Source organism: Erythrolamprus reginae, chromosome 9 (genome assembly GCF_031021105.1).
Source record: "Erythrolamprus reginae isolate rEryReg1 chromosome 9, rEryReg1.hap1, whole genome shotgun sequence".
NCBI lineage: Eukaryota > Metazoa > Chordata > Lepidosauria > Squamata > Dipsadidae > Erythrolamprus > Erythrolamprus reginae.
This window is the reverse complement of record NC_091958.1, coordinates 48980319-49000265: the sequence shown is the minus strand read 5'-3', so window position 1 is coordinate 49000265 and position 19947 is coordinate 48980319. Positions and strand designations below refer to the sequence as shown.

At 44.8% G+C, this 19947-nt stretch overlaps 1 protein-coding gene across 8 annotated transcripts in view; it reads right to left on the bottom strand.

Moving 5' to 3' along the window:
* Positions 1 to 19947, bottom strand: part of CCP110 (centriolar coiled-coil protein 110) — a 35209-nt gene that overhangs the window by 2799 nt on the left and 12463 nt on the right. For 4 of the 8 annotated variants that reach the window (XM_070761150.1, XM_070761146.1, XM_070761148.1 and 1 more), the window contains exons 4-14: positions 17552 to 19172; positions 15706 to 15833; positions 14029 to 14209; positions 10798 to 10904; positions 9826 to 9942; positions 8545 to 8646; positions 7452 to 7568; positions 6527 to 6606; positions 5087 to 5149; positions 1422 to 1481; positions 1241 to 1323 (exon numbers count right to left, since the gene is read on the bottom strand). In XM_070761150.1, coding sequence (XP_070617251.1) covers positions 1241 to 1323; positions 1422 to 1481; positions 5087 to 5149; positions 6527 to 6606; positions 7452 to 7568; positions 8545 to 8646; positions 9826 to 9942; positions 10798 to 10904; positions 14029 to 14209; positions 15706 to 15833; positions 17552 to 19172 — 2659 coding nt within the window. The remainder of the gene's footprint in view (positions 1 to 1240; positions 1324 to 1421; positions 1482 to 5086; positions 5150 to 6526; positions 6607 to 7451; positions 7569 to 8544; positions 8647 to 9825; positions 9943 to 10797; positions 10905 to 14028; positions 14210 to 15705; positions 15834 to 17551; positions 19173 to 19947) is intronic. The other 4 variants (XM_070761151.1, XM_070761147.1, XM_070761152.1 and 1 more) reach the window with 3 other exon arrangements.

Here is a 19947-nt window from a genome sequence, read left to right as displayed (position 1 = left end):
GAGATGCTTAGAGGGGCATGACTCAAAAAACCCATTGGGAACCACTGTTCTAAGGCCATCCATTTTCCCCTCATCACATTACATACATACGTATGTGTTGTGGTTAGCTCTGGCCCTGCTCCTGCCCCAAGGACTGTGGATGTGGGGGAGACATCCACATGCTGCAGGCCTGTTTTGCCCCCGGTGGAATCTTCAGATGAAGGCTCCATTGACCAAGAAGGCATGAGTGACAGGGAGGAGGAGAGTGGGGCAGACAGCTCAGAAGGAGATCAACTATCTAGCTCCTCCTTGGATTCAGAACAAGAGTTAATGATACAGCCACGCATGCAGAGAGCGATACATAGGCAGCAACAACTGAGAGATTATTATCAAAGAAAATGAGGCCACCTGTGGTTGGGTGGGGCTGTGGTCATTAGTGAGGCTGCTATAAAGAGCAGCCTGTGGGTTTGGCCATTGTGGAGGATTATCTGATGGTTGTGTTTCGTGCCTGCTTTGCTGACTTTGACTTTTTGTGTGCTGATTTTTCTCCGCTTTGAAACTAAACCAGAGCAAAGTGTGTTTCACTTTGTGAAAGAAGAAGGACTGTGAATTGCCTCACAGCTGCACGCTAAGTTTCACAGAACTGATAAGGGACTTGTACAAATTACCAGTTTGTTTGGAGACCAGTGCTCTTTGCTATACCAAAAGAGGGCTTGGTTTCAGTGAATTTTCATTATAAAGAACATCGTTTTGAATTTTCAAACGTGTGTGTGTGTGTCTGAAATTTGTACCTGTGAATTTTTGGGAGGAGTCTACCAGAGAGCCCGACAGAACACGTATGTATGTATGTGGCACGAACATGCACAGTCATGTGAGAAACAGTGCTCCAGCCAGGAAGTTTTAGTTAAAACACACACACACACACAAAAAAAAACCCCTTCCTCCAATGTTCAGGCATTGGGTGTTATCCACAAAATGAAACCGTAACTTAAAAATAAAAATCATATGCCATCCCAGTTTCGGAAGCTTTGCTCGGAGTAATAATAGTGGACCCAAGCGAAAACGAGTCGCCTCGTCATGCAATCGGTGAGCACAATTTTTGCAATCTGCGTTGTGTTCATTCCAGTGAGGGTTAGTATAGCGCGGTTAGAGCAGAGCTGGTTGCACCGAGAGGAAAAGAAATGATCCGCTGGTTAAGCTCCTTCTACGGAAAGCATCCTTCGTGCGCGAGGGATCCCAGCACCCAGTTTTGTGTACACACCTGAAAAGGCCTTGCTAGGCACTCTGTGGTCTGAGGGTTTCTTTCTATTTTGCTCAGCCCCTTTCACTGAGGCCTTAGAGGTTCTGATTGAACATAAAAGGAGGTAATAAGTCACCTGCATCCATTTAAAAAAAAATGTTATTTCCCCAAACACCCGTATATACAAGAGGTTCGGCCTTACCCTTGTCTGGACAGCAGCCTTTGGATAGGAGCGTTTTGGCCTTGGTTGGGCTGAAGAACCCTGCAGAAGAAATCACGTTTTGTGTTTGTAACAATAAAAGCTTGCTTTCTCAGAGAATGGCAGTAGCAAGAGAATGAATGAAAATGACTAGGAAAATTCAGGACGGAATGGGGACAAAGCAAGACCAATTGTGGTGTAAGCACTTGGGAGTGATTGGAAACGGAGGGCATGCAAGTGTTATTATCTACTCACAATCAATGTTCCCTCTAATTTTTTTTCCCGGTGTGGGTGGAAAAATATAGTGTCTGAGCGACAGTCCCTTTGGGACTGGGCGGCATAGAAAAATAGATAGATAGATAGATAGATAGATAGATAGATAGATAGATAGATAGATAGATAGATAGATAGATAGATAGATAGATAGATAGATAAATAGATAGATAAATAGATAGATAAATAAATAGATAGATAAATAGATAGATAAATAAATAGATAAATAGATAGATAGATAGATAGATAGATAAATAGATAAATAAATAGATAGATAAATAAATAAATAAATAAATAGATAAATAAATAAGAAAAAAATTCCCTTTTTTTATTAAAAGAAATTAATAATAAAACAAAACCAAAATCTATTACTATTATTATCTTCTCTTTTTCCATCCCTGTCTCCTCCCCCCTTGTGTGTGTGTGTGTGTGTGAACTCTTGAACCATTTCCAATTAGAGGTGAGCTATTGGAAATGGTTCAAGAGTTCACACACACACACACACACACACACACAAACGGCTGGGGGTTTTTTCTGTTATTATTTGGGTGCTTTTTACCATATGCTTTCAATCAAGAGTCATTTCTCTCTCTTTCTCTCTCCCCCTCTTGCTCTCTCTCTCTCTCTCTTTCTCTCTCTCTATTGCTTTCTTTCTCTCTCACTTTTTCTTTCCAGCTCTCTTGCATTCTTTCTCTTTTCTCTCTTGCTATCTCTCTCTCCCCCCTTTCATCTCTCTCTCTCTTTCATGGGGTGTCAAACTCAAGGCCCAGGGGCTGGATCCGGCCCACAGGGTGCTTAGATCAGGCCCAGGGGGGCGCCCTGGAAACAGCAAAGGACCAGCCTCTCTCAGAGAAAACGGAGCTTGTGAGGACTACATGTGGCTCTGCAAAGCTACATTTTCGCTGGCAGAGGCTTGCAAGTGTCCATCGCAACTAAAGATGGATCTTGGGAGCCCATTTTTGCTGGGCCACCAACATGAGTGATGTCAAGCTGGCCATTCCCCCATGGCGACGCCCGCCCCCCATGGCCCTCTCAGGTCAAACACAGCCCTGAATGCAGCCCTCAATGAAATTGAGTTGGCCGCCCTTGATCTACAGAGGGTGGACATAAAAATGGAAACATAATTTTGGCATCATAATGTTTGAACATGTTCAAATCAATCAAAACGTGACATATTTTAATGTTTTTTTTGTTTTTAATTCTGTTATTTGATATGTTTTTTTAAACTACCTTTTTTTAAAACAGAAATTTAAGGAAATTGGTTATAAACTTCTAGAAATGGCAGACCTCTCAGACTTTCAAAGAGGCCAAATTGTTGATGCTCGAATGGCAGGCGCTAGTGTAACAGAAAGTGCCTGAATGTTTGGCGTTTCAAGAGGTCATGTCTCAAAAGTCATGACTGCTTTTGAAAGAGAAGGGAAAACGTCCTCAGCCAAGCACAGGTCTGGTCAAAAGTCGAAGTTGTCTGAGAGAGACTGGTGGGACTCTAAAGCGAATTGTTAGAGCGGATCGCAAGACCGCAGCTCCTAAAACCACTACAGAGTTCAATAGACACGTACAGAACCCAGTTTCCATAAAAACTGTTTGAAGGGAGCTTCACAAATCTGGATTCCACGGAAGAGCTGCAAGCTGTTTCCATTTTTTTGTCCACCCCCGTAGGATGTCTTAAGGCAGTGATAGAAACATAGAAGATACGGCAGAAAAAGACCTCATGGTCCATCTAGTCTGCCCTTATACTATTTCCTGTATTTTATCTTAGGATGGATCTATGTTTATCCCAGGCATGTTTAAATTCAGTTACTGTGGATTTACCAACCACGTCTGCTGGAAGTTTGTTCCAAGGATCTACTACTCTTTCAGTAAAATAATATTTTCTCATGTTGCCTTTGATCTTTCCTCCAACTAACTTCAGATTGTGTCCCCTTGTTCTTGTGTTCACTTTCCTATTAAAAACACTTCCCTCCTGGACCTTATTTAACCCTTTAACATATTTAAATGTTTCGATCGTGTCCCCACTTTTCCTTCTGTCCTCCAGACTATACAGATGGCGAACATTTTTTCCCCTCGGGTGCCGAAAGCGTCTATGTGTGTGTTATCGCGCACGCACAAACCTATACCCATAATTTAATGCCTGAGGAGGGCAAAAATGGCCTCCCCCACTCCCCGAAGGCCCTCTGGAGGCCTGAAACAGCCCATTTCCCAACCTTTGATGGGCCCAGTAGGCCTCTTTTTTTGCCCTCCCCAAGCTCCAGGGGCTTCTCTGGAGCCTGGGGATGCCAAAAATGCCCTCCCCATTCCTCCAAGAGACTCTCTGGAAGCCAAAAACGCCCTCCCAGAACCTCTGTGTGAGCCAAAAATCAGCTGGCCAGCCTGCACATTCACATTGGAGCTGAGCTAGGGTAACGGCCCATGTGCCAGCAGATATGGCTCTGTGTACCACCTGTGGCATCTATGCCATAGGTTCGCCATCACTGTCACAAGGTGTTGGCATAGCGTATGTGCAAATCCAAGCTGCTATTATTATTGTTGTTGTTGTTGTTATTATTATTATTAATATTTTGATTGATTTTGATTTTATTAGATTTGTATGCTGCCCCTCTCTGTAGACTCGGGGCGGCTAACAACAGTAGTAAACAGCATATGACAATCCAATATAAACAGTTAAAAACCCCTATTGTAAAACCAAACATACATGCAGACATACCATGCATAAAATTGTAAAGGCCTAGGGGGAAAGAGTATCTCAATTCCCCTGTGCCTGGCAGCAGAGGTGGGTTTTAAGAAGCTTACGAAAGGCGAGGAGGGTGGGAGCAATTCTAATCTCGGGGGGGAGTTGGTTCCAGAGGGTCGGGGCCGCCACAGAGAAGGCTCTTCCCCTGGATCCCGCCAAGCGACATTGTTTAGTTGACGGGACCCGGAGAAGACCCACTCTGTGGGACCTAACTGGTCGCTGGGATTTGTGCGGCAGAAGGCAGTCTCGTAGATACCCTGGTCCGGTGCCATAAAGGGCTTTATAGGTGATGACCAACACTTTCAATTGTGACCGGAAACCGATCGACAACCAATGCAGACTGCGGAGTGTTGGTGTAACATGGGCATATTTGGGAAAGCCCATGATTGCTCTCGCAGCTGCATTCTGCACGACCTGAAGTTTCCGAACACTCTTCAAAGGTAGCCCCATGTAGAGAGCATTGCAGTAGTCGAGCCTCGAGGTGATGAGGGCATGAGTGACTGTGAACAGTGACCCCCAGTCCAAATAGGGCCGCAACTGGTGCACCAGGCAAACCTGGGCAAACGCCGTTATGGTTAGTTGCACAGACAGTTTAGTTTAGACTGGATTTGGATGACAAGGGTCAGTATTACTACAATACCGTAATGTTTAAAATGTTACAAACCTGTTTTCAATTATTTTTGGCTTCCCAACGGCTTTTTTATTTGGGATTCCCATTTCCGCAGCCCTATTGGGGAAAAGGAAGCACGTGAAAATACGGTTTGGGAGAAGACGAGAACGTCTCCTTGTCGGTAAGACATTATAAGCAAGCGTGTTGTTCTAGCCACCTTATTTCTGTCCCCTTGTTATATAAGAAAGGGTGACTTGGCAAACCACGTGAAAGCAGGCTATGCATACAGCTTGACAAAAGACAAAATCCTGAGCCTTTTCAGACATGGCAGCCTGGGGAATTCTGGGAGTTGAAGTCCCCAGATCTTAAAGTTGCTGAGGATGGAGCCCCCCTCCTCCCGATCAAAAATAAAGATTTTCCCCTTTTCCCACTACAGTGGTACCTCATGATACAAACCCCTCGTCTTACGAACCTGAGATACGAACCCGGGGTTCAGAAAATTTTTGCCTCTTCTTACGAACTTTTTTCTTCTTATGAACCCGCCGAGAAGCCCTGCCGCCCGGCTGTCACGTTTTGAAACAGCTGGGGGACTTCCCAGCGTCCTCCTGAACCCGAACGCCAAACCCGAACTTCCGGGTTCGGCGTTCGGGAGGCCGCCGAGAAGCCCCCCGGCTGTTTTAAAAGGTGACAGCCGGGCAGCAGGGTTTCCCGGAAGTTCGGCAAAAGTTCGGGTTCGGGAGGCCGCTGGGAAGCTCTGCCACCCGGCTGTCACCTTTTAAAACAGCCGGGGGGCTTCTCGGCGGCCTCCCAAACGCCGAACCCGGAAGTTCGGGTTTGGCGTTCGGGTTCAGGAGGACGCTGGGAAGCACCCCCGGCTTTTTCAAAAGGTGAGAACCGGACGGCGGCATTTCTTGGCGGGTTTTTTTTCCCGTTGCACGGATTAATTGATTTTACATTGTTTCCTATGGGAAACAATGTTTTGTCTTACGAACTTTTCGTCTTACGAACCTCCCCCTGGAACCAATTAGGTTCGTAAGACGAGGTATTACTGTAATTGACAAACCTTACAATATAAAGCACTTTGCATCAGCACATCTAAAGTACCGTATTTTAATGAGTATAAGACGCACCATAGTTTTGGGGAAGGAAAACGGGGTGGGGGATTTCTGTCTCTGCCTCCCAGCAATTTGCCTCTTTGCAGCTTTAGTTTCACTTTCAGTATGGCTGCCTGTAGCCTCAAATCAGCTGAAGGTCAGGAACCTGATAATCAGTTGCTTGGCTTCACAGGCTCTGTTCAATTTGCTGCAAGGAGGTAAATTGCTGGGAGGCAGAGGCCAAAGGAGTGGGGTGGCTGGGTGGGGCTACATTCGGTGTATAAGACGCAGCCAGGTTTTCATCCTCTTTTTGGGGGCTAAAAAGGTGCGTCTTATATTCAGAAAAATACGGTTATCTGTGTGCTGCTTGCACGGATGTGTTACCGTTTCCGCCACGTACTTTACGCACTTCTTTCTATCCAGAGACTTCTGCGTAGCTGTAGAAAGAGTCACTCTGTCTCTCGGGGACTTGGCCTTGTCCTAGACACCCAACAATTAGAGGCGTTAGTTTTTTTGCAAGACAATTTGTAGGATATTACGTTTAACACAAAAACAAACCTCGCCCAAATTACAGTTAGACCAAGTTGTAAACCTGCACGCTGGTGAGCCAGGGTGGCGCAGCAGGTAGGGTGCTGTACTGCAGGCCACTGAAACTAACTTGTACATCTGAAGGTCAGCGGTTCAAATCTCGTCACCGGCTCAAGATTGACTCAGCCTTCCATCCTTCCGAAGTGGGTAAAATGAGGACCCGGATTGTGGGGGCAATAGGCTGGCTCAGTTAAAAAGTGCTATTGCTAACATGTTGTAAGCCACCCTGAGTCTAAGGAGAAGGGCGGCATAAAAATCAAATAAATAAATAAATAAACTATTTAAAACCAGCATTAAAGCTTTCCAAAGTCACAGAAGAAAACAAAAAACAGAAGCTACTGCATATTAACAAGAACAGTCCATGACTTACAACAGTTCATTTAGTGACAGTTTGAAGTTACAGCGGCACTAAAAAAGTGACTTATGACCATTTCCCACACTTAAGGCCTTTGCAGCATCCCCGTGGTTACCCAATCAGAATTCCGACCCGTGGCAACTGGTTCATACTTATGACCAAGATCATGGGATCCCCTTTTACAATATTTTAACAAAACGAATGAGTGAGCTGTGTTACTAACGTAACAACTGCAGTGTATCACTTAACAACTGGGGCAAGAGAGGTTGTCAAAGGAGGCCAAGGTCACTTAACCAACATCTCACTTAGCAACAGAAATGTTGGGCTCAACTGTGGTCATAAGACGAGGACTAGCTGTAAGGGACGGGTGGCCGCAACGCACCAGCTGCCGAAGCATTTTCTCTTTGCGAATTTCTCGATCCTGACGCAAGATGCTCATCCTCTCGCCCGCCTCCATTTTGAAGAAAATATCATGAATATCATATAGGGCTGCCTGCAACTAGAATAAAGAAACACACCAAATTAATTAATTAATTAATTAATTAATTTATCTATCTATCTATCAGATTTGTATGCCGCCCCTCTCCGCAGACTCGGGGCAGCTAACAGCAACAATAATACAATGTAAACAAATCTATTAAGTTAACTTAAAAACCCCAATTTAGAAACCAATCATACATACTGACATACCATGCATAAATTTTATAAGCCTAGGGGGAGGGAAAGTATCAATTCCCCCATGCCTGACGACAGAGGTGGGTTTTAAGGAGCTTACGAAAGGCAAGCAGGGTAGGGGCAACTCTGATATCTGGGGGGAGTTGGTTCCAAAGGGTCGGGGCCACCACAGAGAAGGCTCTTCCCCTGGGTCCCGCCAACCGACACTGTTTAGTCGACGGGACCCGGAGAAGGCCAACTCTGTGGGACCTAACTGGCCGCTGGGATTCGTGTGGCAGAAGGCGGTCCCGGAGATATTCTGGTCCGGTGCCATCAAGGGCTTTATAGGTCATAACCAACACTTTGAATTGTGACCGGAAACTGATCGGCAACCAATGCAGACTGCAGAGTGTTGGTGTGACATGGGGATATTTAGGAAGGCCCATGATAGCTCTCGCAGCTGCATTCTGCACGATCTGAAGTTTCCGAACACTTAATGTTTTAGCTTTTTTTAGAATGGCTTTAGATTTAGTTATTTACGTTAATTGGATTTCAGATGTGTTATTGTGTATTGTTTTTTGATGTGTCGTGAGCCGCCCCGAGTCCACAGAGAGAGGCGGCATACAGTCCAATACATACATACATACATACATACATACATACATACATACATACATACATACATACATACTACAAAATGCTACAATCTTACTGTAATGATATTCACAAGCAAAAGCCGGCTGGGGAATTCTGGGAGTTGAAGTCGTCCGGGCTTAAGGTTGACAAGTTTGGAGACACCTATCTCAAAGCATACACCTTACCTGAGCGACAACTCTTTCTTGGAGATTGGCATCTTGAGTGGGGAGGCTTCCTCTCTTCAACAGAGCTTCGGATTGAAAGCTTTTGATGAACTCCATTGTATCCTACAAAAGGAAGGCACATAGACACCGTTGGTGGTACAAGACACCGGGGTGGCGCAGCAGGTAGACTGCTGTACTGCAGGCCACTGAAGCTGACTTGTAGATCTGAAGGTCAGCGGTTCAAATCTCATCACTGGCTCAAGGTTGACTCAGCCTTCCATCCTTCCGAGGTTGGTAAAATGAGGGCCCAGATTGTGGGGGCAATATAGCCTAGCTCTGTTAAAAAAAGTGCTATTGCTAACATGTTGTAAGCTGCCCTGAGTCTAAGGAGAAGGGCGGCATAAAAATTGAATGAATGAATGAATGAATGAATGAATGAATGAATGAATGAATGAATGAATGAATGAATGAATAAATAAATAAATAAATTCTCCTCACAATGAATTCAAATGTAGAATAGAGAGAGAGAGAGAGAGAGAGAGAGAGATTAGAGATAGATATAGATAGATAGATAGATAGATAGATAGATAGATAGATAGATAGATAGATAGATAGATAGATAGATAGATAGAGATAGACAGACAGACACACACACACACACAACTTCTTTCAACAGCACAGGATAAGATAAAAAAAATAAAAGTCAGAGAGGCAACATTTGGACAGCAGAGATAAGGAACAGACAGCAGCACCAGGTTTCTGCAGATAATTCAAGTTTATAAAGGACCAAGTGTGCCAAAGAAAGGAAAAGAGGTGGAGGAAAAAACATGCTACATTTTAATTATGTCTACATGCAGATCACGGGCATAGCCTGATAGGGCTGTTTATTTATTTATTTATTCGATTTTTATGCCGCCCTTCTTCTTAGACTCAGGGCGGCTTACAACATGTTAGCAATAGCATGTGCGTGCTGGTGAGCAGATTTTTGGCTCATGTGGAGGCTCTGGGAGGGCCTTTTCGGCCTCTGGAGGGTCTTGGGGAGCGAGGGAGGCTGTTTTTGCCCTCTCCAGGCTCCGGGAAGCCTCTGGAGCCTAGGGAAGGGGGAAAAATGGTACTACCAAGCCCACAAGAAGTTGGGAAATGGGGGAACAAGAGGTCATGCACGTATGCATGGGGGGGTCAGCAGAGGGGAGCACGGTGGGGCATTGAATTATGGGTGTGTGCATGATACCGCACGCACGCTTTTGACACCCGAGGGAAAAAAGGTTCGCCCTCACTGGCCTACGGGAGATGGTTCCTTACGTGGACCGTTTGTCTCAGATGCCTTAGCTTCTCCGTCTGCAAGAGCCTCCTGGTTAGAAATCCCTTGGCCAGAGCAGAGATCTTGTTGAATCTTCTTTTCATGGCAGGGCTGTACACCTACAAGGGAAAAAGTAAAATCAGACAAACCCCAAGAATAATAATATTATTATTATTATTATTATTATTATTATTATTATTATTATTATTATTTATTGGATTTATATGCCGCCCCTCTCCGAAAACTCGGGGCGGCTAACAGCAATCATAAACAGTGTACAATAATAATCCAATACTAAAAGCGAATTAAAAACCCCTTAATATAAAAAAAACCAAACATACAGACAGACATACCATGCATAAAATTGTAAAAGGCCTAGGGGGAAAAAGGAATCTTAATTCCCCCATGCCTGGCGGCAGAGGTGGGTTTTAAGTAGCTTACGAAAGGCAAGGAGGGTGGGGGCAATTCTAATCTCTGGGGGGAGTTGGTTCCAGAGGGCCGGGGCCGCCACAGAGAAGGCTCTTCCCCTGGGTCAATTGTTTAGTTGACGGGACCCGGAGAAGACCCACTCTGTGGGACCTAAACTAATTTCCCGCATGAGCTTGCATTTAATGAACCTAAACAGAGTGAATACCCTCTGGAGTCTCAAGTGTCCATCGGATGGAATCGGCTTTTTATATGCATTTCCTAAAAACGGGATACCAAATTCCCACACTAATATTAGCATTAAATAAAATATAATTTTTTTAAAAAAGGGATATTAAATCCCACATTTACGCAACAGGTCAACAAAAGAATTATGGGAGTTGAAGTCCACCAGGCTTAAAATTGCCACGGTTGGAGATCCGTCTCAAAGTATTACACCTTACCTCTTTCTTGGAGATTGCCATGACTAATTATTGACTTTCGCTAATAAAACGTTAACGTTAACTCCTCTAGGATTTATCTGCCAACACTGGTTTTTAAATCCCTACCTGTGACCACCTCATTTTACTCCGGCTAGTAGACCTGGATGCCGAAACCAGTTTTCCGTTTGATGGCTGCTCCCAGAGGTAGAATGGAGATCCAGTGTTCACGAAACCTGTGTTTAAAAAGTTTTAACGGTGGAGGTCATAATTAAGCCAATGAACATCAAAACTAAAGAAACCTGTATTAGTTATATGCTACAGGTAGTCCTCAATTTACGATCACAATTGAGCCCCAAAATTTATGTTGTGAAGTGAGGATTTTGTTAAATGAGCTTTGCCCCAGGTATTATTATTATTATTATTATTATTATTATTATTATTATTATTATTATTATTATTTATAAAACTTCTATGCCACCCTTCTCCGAAGACTCGGGGCGGCTCACAGGGTACATCAGTGCATCAGTTGCAACCCTATCTGGACTGGGACTCACTGCTCACAGTCACTCATGCCCTCATCACCTCGAGGCTCGACTACTGTAACGCTCTCTACATGGGGCTACCTTTGAAGAGTGTTCGGAAACTTCAGATCGTGCAGAATGCAGCTGCGAGAGCTGTCATGGGCTTCCCTAAATATGCCCATGTCACACCAACACTCCGCAGTCTGCATTGGTTGCCGATCAGTTTCCGGTCACAATTCAAAGTGTTGGTTATGACCTATAAAGCCCTTCATGGCACCGGACCAGATTACCTCAGGGACCGCCTTCTGCTGCACGAATCCCAGCGGCTGGTTAGGTCCCACAGAGTGGGCCTTCTCCGGGTCCCATCAACTAAACAATGCCACTTGGCGGGACCCAGGGGAAGAGCCTTCTCTGTGGCGGCCCCGGCCCTCTGGAACCAACTCCCCCCAGAGATTAGAATTGCCCCCACCCTCCTTGCCTTTCCTAAGCTACTTAAAACCCACCTCTGTCGTCAGGCATGGGAGAATTAAGACTTCTTCTCCCCCTAGGCTGTTACAACTGTATGCATGGTATGTTTGTATGTATGTTTGGTTTTTATATATTAAGGGGTTTTAATTTGCTTTTAGTATTGGATTTTATTGTATATTGTTCATGATTGTTGTTAGCCGCCGCGGGTTTTCGGAGAGGGGCGGCATATAAATCCAATAAAACTTGAATGTGTATACAAAGCTAATTAATTAAAACTATAAGCTAAGATCCCACTATATTAAAAACAGTCAATCAACTTAGTCACAACCACACATCACATTTAATAGTCGGGGGGGTGGGCATGATCTCATTGCCCCATGCCTGGCGACATAAGTGAGTCTTAGGATGGTGGGGGCACTGCGAATCTCTGGAGGGAGCTAGATTCGCAGGTTACGACATTTCTTGCCACAGTGAAATAAATCACTGTGGTTAATAAGTTAGTAACTTGGCTGTTAAGTGAACTCTGGCTTCCCTGTGGACTGCGTTGGTCAGAAGGTTGCAAAAATGCTCCCGGCACACTGCAATGGTCGTAAGCATGAACCAGTTGCCAATCCTCTTTATCGTGATCACGTGACAATGGGGGTGCTTGCAACGGTTGCAACTCTGAAAAACGATAAGTCTCTTTTTTCAGTGCCGCTGTAACTTTGAACCGTCACTAAATGAACTGTTGTAAGTTGAGGGCTACCTGTATTCCTCATTCACGTGAGCTAAAAAAAAATTCCCAAACGCCCTCACTCTACTAAACAAATAATTCCCTCAACACTGTCAAACTTTTTACTAAGTCTGCACTTCTATTTCCACTAGTTTTTTCTCATCATTCCTATTATCCTTTTCCTGCATGATTGTAACTTGTTACTTGTAACCTAAGATTTTTATTAATGTTGATTGTTTCTTCATTGCTTATTTGACCCCTATGACAATCATTAAGTGCTGTACCACATGATTCTTGACAAATCTATATTTTCTTTTATGTACACTAAGAGGATCTGCACAAAAGACAAATTCTTTGTGTGTCCAATCACAGTTGGCCAATAAAGAATTCTATTCTATTCTATTCTATTCTATTAGATTTCGTGATAATTTCTCCAGCTGTCTGGATCATGGAAAGACGGGTTATCCTCGACTTACAATCATAATTGAGCTCACAATTACAATCGCAGGTCATGATCGTTGTTAAACAGATCATTTACATACTCATGCCTGATTTTATGACCAGCAGGTTTTAACCAAATGCAGCAATCCTAAAGTCAATGGCACAGTCATTAAAGGCACCCCATGGTTAAGCAAATGAGTTGTAAACAGAGGACTGCCAATAACAGCGACGGTGAGCCTTTTTGAAACCGAGTGCCCAAATTGGAACGTGCATGTGCGTGCATATGCATGCAGGTGCGCATCAGAGCACCAGAAGCTGGTGCACATACCACCTGGTCCACTAGTTTCCAGCCTGCACATGCACTCAGTCTTGCTGGTCTTTGAGCCAAGTCCTTGCTTGTCTCCAGCACACACATGTTACGGTTTGGGCATTTGGTGCAGAACAGCAGCTGACAATGACATGCGTGCCATAGTTTGCTATCACGGACCTATAACCTTAAGCTTTATTTATTTATTATTTATTGGATTTGTATGCCGCCCCTCTCCGGAGATTCGGGGCGGCTAACAGCAACAATAAGACAGTGTACAATGATAATCCAATACTAAAAATGATTAAAACCCATTAATATAAAAAGCCAAACATACATACAGACATACCATGCATAAAATTGTAAAGGCCTAGGGGGAAAGAGCATCTCAATTCCCCCATGCCTGACAGCAGAGGTGGGTTTTAAGTAGCTTACAAAAGGCAAGGAGGGTGGAGGCAATTCTAATCTCTGGGGGGAGTTGGTTCCAGAGGGCCGGGGCCACCACAGAGAAGGCTCTTCCCCTGGGTCCCGCCAAGCGGCATTGTTTAGTTGACGGGACCCGGAGAAGACCCACTCTGTGGGATCTAACTGGTCGCTGGGATTCGTGCGGCAGAAGGCGGTCCCTGAGATAATCTGGTCCGGTGCCATGAAGGGCTTTATAGGTCATAACCAACACTTTGAATTGTGACCGGAAACTGATCGGCAACCAATGCAGACTGCGGACATTCAGTGATGTCCTTCAGGAATCATCCAGGAAGGAAACGGAATGTTTCTGTGGCTTTTAATACTCAACTCCAGATAGTCAGGAAAACACACGAATCGTCAAACAAATACGAAGGAGGTGTTCTTTATGGTTTATTCACCCTGGGCTACACATTCAAATCAGCATGCACCGTTTCTGCTTTTACCCTCGTTCTCTAAGCTGGTGCTATGGGCAGCCTCGACTCGATTCAGCACGGATTCCAACAAGTTAGTATCAGTGATTTTCCTCCACTCCAGAGCCACGCCGTTGCCAATATCAATGGGAGGAATCCCACTTTCAGATGTGTTTTTTTCTTCTTTTAATCTCCACGCCTGCTCTTCGATCTCCTGGGCCGTTGAAGAAAAAAAAGGAGATTGTGGTTACAACCAACAAATGTCAAAGGACAATATTTTTTGCTAATTAAATCCTGTCTTTTTTTGAAAGTCTAAAGGGTAGGGATATTTTATTAGGTGTTCTTTTGGGCCCAACTTTTGCATGTCAGATGGGTTGGAGTGACCCCTCCGAATATTGCTCCACTGGGAATTCTGGGAAATTTGCCCTGCGACAGATCCCAGAGAGCAATCTGGATGGGGAAGATTCATTATGAGATTCCTACCCTGCCTTTTCAACCCTTTCTTCCTTATCAGAATCCCTGCGCATCCAGATTTCTGGCAAAGTGGGAAAGGTCCAGGGATTTATTTTATTTTTGTTGTGCTTAGCTCTGGCCCAGCTCCTGCCCCAAGGACTGTGGATGTGGGGGAGACATCCACATGCTGCAGGCCTGTTTTGCCCCCCCGGTGGAATCTGCTGATGAAGGCTCCTCTGACCAAGAAGACATGAGTGACAGGGAGGAGGAGAGTGGAGCAGACAGCTCAGAAGGAGATCAATTATCTAGCTCCTCCTTGGATTCAGAACAAGAGTTAATGATACAGCCACGCATGCGGAGAGCGATGCATAGGCAGCAACAACTGAGAGATTATTATCAAAGAAAACGAGGCCACCTGTGGTTGGGTGGGGCTGTGGTCATTAGTGAGGCTGCTATAAAGAGCAGCCTGTGGGTTTGGCCATTGTGGAGGATTATCTGATCGTTGTGTTTCGTGACTGCTTTACTGACTTTGACTTTTTGTGTGCTGATTTTCCCCCGCTCTGAAACTAAACCAGAGCAAAGTGTGTTTCACTTTGTGAAAGAAGAAGGACTGTGAATTGCCTCACAGCTGCAAGCGAAGTATCACAGAACTGATAAGGGACTTGTACAAATTACCAGTTTGTTTGGAGACGAGTGCTCTTTGCTATACCAAAAGAGGGCTTAGGTTAAGTGAATTTTCATTATAAAGAACATTGTTTTGAATTTTCAAACGTGTGTGTGTCTGAAATTTGTACCTGTGAATTTTTGGGAGGAGTCTACCAGAGAGCCCTACAGAACAATTTTATTTTAATGTTTATTTTTATTATTAATTAGCCGTACCCGGCCACGCATTTGCTGTGGCTCGGTCTGGTTTGCCGACTCTAGAACATGCAACATATAATTGTCCATGTGAGAAGCAATCAGGGGTAGATCTAAACTGTGCACGCATACTCGAATGCAACGTTGTGTCAAAATTTGAAAGCAATCAGTAAAGAAGGTCCTGTTTTAAGCACCTGTATGTTTTTACCTGTCACAGGTGTGACATCTATATAATATAGTTAGATAAAAAGTCGTGCATATTCGAATGCAACGTTGTGTCAAAATTCCAAAGCAATCAGTGAAGAACTTTTGGAGATTTAAGACTTTGAACCAACGGACATTTACATTTTTATTTATATAGATTATTATTAATTATTGGGTTTTTTTGAGTCTTCTCACCTTCTGGAGCCTCTCCTGTTCCCGTTCCTGCTCTGCTATCAACAACGACAACTGCTGGGCATGTTGTTCTTCCAACTTCTGTCTCAGCTCTGCCAGGGCCCACATCTTCTGCCTTAATGCTTCCTCGTCTGAAAAGCAGCCACACGAGATATAATCCGTTCCTCTGAAATCCTAGGGTCTTACACAGCGCGTACAGAGAGAGACGGTTTGGTCCAGTGGTTAAGGCACCAGAGCGTGAGTTCTAGTCTCACCTTAGGCATGAAAGCCAGCCAGGTGACTCTGAGCCAATCACCAGGAGATGGTGAGTTCTAATCCCGCCTTAGACATGAAAAATGACTAGGTGACTTTGAGCCAATCACCAGGAGATGGTGAATTCTAGTCCCGCCTTAGTCATGAAAGCCAGCTAGGTGACTTTGGATCAATCACCAGGAGATGGTGAGTTCTAGTCCCGCCTTAGACATGAAAAATGACTAGGTGACTTTGAGCCAATCACCAGGAGATGGTGAGTTCTAGTACCACCTAAGGTATATCTCACCATCACTCCACAAGCTTTATTGGCTACTGATTGGCCTCCAAATGCAATTTAAAGTATTGGTCATGACCTAGGTGACTTTGGATTAATCACCAAGAGATGGTGAGTTCTAGTCCCGCCTTAGACATGAAAACTGACTGGGTGACTTTGAGCAAATCACCAGGAGATGGTGAATTCTAGTCCCGCCTTAGTCATGAAAGCCACCTAGGTGACTTTGGGTCAATCACCAGGAGATGGTGAATTCTAGTCCCGCCTTAATCATGAAAGCCAGCTAGGTGACTTTGGGTCAATCACCAGGAGATGGTGAATTCTAGTCCCGCTTTAATCATGAAAGCCAGCTAGGTGACTTTGGGTCAATCACCAGGAGATGGTGAATTCTAGTCCCGCCTTAATCATGAAAGCCAGCTAGGTGACTTTGGGTCAATCACCAGGAGATGGTGAATTCTAGTCCCGCTTTAATCATGAAAGCCAGCTAGGTGACTTTGGGTCAATCATCAGGAGATGGTGAGTTCTAGTCCCACTTTAATCATGAAAGCCAGCTAGGTGACTTTGGGTCAATCACCAGGAGATGGTGAATTCTAGTCCCGCCTTAATCATGAAAGCCAGCTAGGTGACTTTGGGTCTGGAGATGGTGAGTTGGGTCAATCACCAGGAGATGGTGAATTCTAGTCCCGCTTTAATCATGAAAGCCAGCTAAGTGACTTTGGGTCAATCACCAGGAGATGGTGAATTCTAGTCCCGCTTTAATCATGAAAGCCAGCTAGGTGACTTTGGGTCTGGAGATGGTGAGTTGGGTCAATCACCAGGAGATGGTGAATTCTAGTCCCGCCTTAATCATGAAAGCCAGCTAGGTGACTTTGGGTCTGGAAATGGTGAGTTGGGTCAATCACCAGGAGATGGTGAATTATAGTCCCGCCTTAATCATGAAAGCCAGCTAGGTGACTTTGGGTCTGGAGATGGTGAGTTGGGTTAATCATCAGGAGATGGTGAGTTCTAGTCCTGCCTTAGCCATGAAAACCGACTGGGTGACTTTGGGTCAATCACCAGGCGATGGAGAGTTCTAGTCCCGCCTTAGACATGAAAACTAGCTCGATTATTTAGAGAACCGATTACTCACTTTTCATAACATCAGGTGATGGCTACTATCTATGCAGGTTGCCAAGCACCCAAATTTTGACCATGTGACTACAGGAATACTGTGATAGTGCAAGTACGCATACCGCAAGACAATTTTTTTCAGCGCCCACTGCAACTTGGCACAGTTGCTAAACAAATTACTGTTAAGCCCAAGACTACCTGCGTCTGTTTCCTTACCTCTGGGGCATTGTGCCGGGGTTTCGTTTTTGGCCTTGAGCCCAGCTCTTCCCGGATATTTCTGATCGTGCGGCTGTCGCTTCTCCGGCGCGTTGGCTTCCGCAGACAAAACCCACAGCGTGTTCTCCTTCTGCACCGCATCCCCCTCCAGCTCCAGTCTACGCTTCACCTTTTCCAACCCACTTTCCAAAACCTGCTCGTCTCTAAAGGTCGCGTCCGGGTTATCCAGAGGGGGCTTGCTCTGCATCTTCGCCTGCATCAGCAAAGGCGACGGGTGTTGTACGTCGTAGGATTTGTTGAGTTCCACAACCACGCTGCCTCTGACTTTGTCTGGCGGGCTCTCGGTCTCGGCTGGGATCTGGGTCAACAAGGCACTGCTCGCCTCCCACCGGGGGCTGAGGTTTGCAAGGAAACTGCTGGACGACGCTACTTTTTCTAACGTCGACTCTCCTTCTACAGTGGGAAGGGCCAGGAAACTTCCGCCTTCTTGCTGACCGGACGGGAGCAAACAAGCTTTGTGATGTTTGCCCACGACGAGTTCGTTGAAGGTGTCGGAGGAGCTCTTGTCAAACGCCTGAGCTTCGCGGGGACACTGAGGGAGGAGATCCGCGGAGAGGTTCGGCACAGGATCGGAGCCCGCCGGCCTCCCTCCAGCCTCCTGAAGGATAAAGTCCGCAGCTCTCCCCTTCGCTTTGGGACTCAACTCGTAGGCGTTCACGGGGTTGGTGATGACGATGTGCCCTACAGAGGAAGGTCTGGGGCGTCTCCGGTGCATCGTAGGGCTCAGGCTCGACTCCGGACTGGGAAGTTTCGAGTAGGACCCCGTGAAGCTCCGGAGAATGCTGTCCTTCGCAAAAAGGGAGACATGTTTGAATTCTTCATCCGAATCGGAGTCCAAAATGGGAGGCGTTCCAGACCTCATTGGGATATCGACTTTAGAAAAACTGGGCGAGGTCACTCCGCTGGCGTGATTTTTAGAGGTAGAGGAAGGTTGGGGAGGACTGGGCTTGATAAGGACGGACTTTTCCGGGCTTGGAACTGGAGTATTCCTGCCTGTCAGCTTCCCTCTCTCTTTCCCCAACTCGTTCATTTTCACCGCGCTGTTTTCTTTATCCGGGTGGCTTCCGCTACCGTTCCTCTTGGAACTGCTTCGCAGGCTGCGTCGTGTTTGCTCTCTCTGAATGTATTCCCTGGATTTTTTTAAGAGGTTCTGAAGGCTCATGACGTATGGGTCGGGACCTTCTCCAGCACCTAACCCAGAGTCAGTGGAATCTTTCTTGACAATCTCGTTTGAAGGAGGCGTGTTTGGAAGGCTGGAAAACGGACCTTCTGAGCCAGTTCTCTTTTCTAACGGACTATTGGAAGTTTCCGTGGGATTAGGAGGAGGAGGGATAAATTGTTCCGTTCCTTCAAAAGGGTTTCCATCTGCTGCACCTTGGTTATCCATTGGCTTAACCTCTGGGGTCTCTTTAGATTCTAGCCGTTGACCAAAAGCAGTAGAATTTGGTGAAACGCTGCATGGATCTGTTGCAGAGTCATTCAACACTTCTGATTCTAAATTCAAATGAATATTCTCTTTCTCAGACTGATCTAAATGGCTTTGCCCGGACATCTTTTTCATCTGTCAAGAGTTTAAAAAAAAAAAGGTTTTTAAAAAAAATACTTTATTTGTAAATATAGGAAAAAAGGAAAAAGGGAAAGGGTAGTGGGGGGTAGGAAGGAATATACAGAAAAAAGGGGTGGGGGGGGGATAGGGAAGGGAAATACGAAATCAAGGGTTCAGGTGAGTAATACGATTATACATTGTAAGTTGTAGATTATAATACATGTAATTCTTGATAACAGTGTTGTATTTCTTAAACATTGTAAGTAAACAGTAGATAAACAATATCCTTAGTATTATCAAGAATTTTCTTAGGTTTTAATAATAAATGTTACATCTCATGCTAATATCTATTAACTAATAAGAAATTGATGAAATGTTTGCCTATTTGCCGATGACTCTAAAGTGTGCAATAGGGTTGATATTCCTGGAGGGGTCTGTAATATGGTAAATGATTTAGAAACATAGAAACATAGAAGTCTGACGGCAGAAAAAGACCTCATGGTCCATCTAGTCTGCCCTTATACTATTTTCTGTATTTTATCTTAGGATGGATATATGTTTATCCCAGGCATGTTTAAATTCAGTTACTGTGGATTTATCTACCACGTCTGCTGGATGTAGCTTTACTAGATTTAGCTTTACTAGATAAATGGTCAAAGCAATGGAAACTGCAGTTTAATGTTTCCAAATGTAAAATAATGCACTTGGGGAAAAGGAATCCTCAGTCTGAGTATTGTATTGGCAGTTCTGTGTTAGCAAATACTTCAAAAGAAAAGGATTTAGGGGTAAT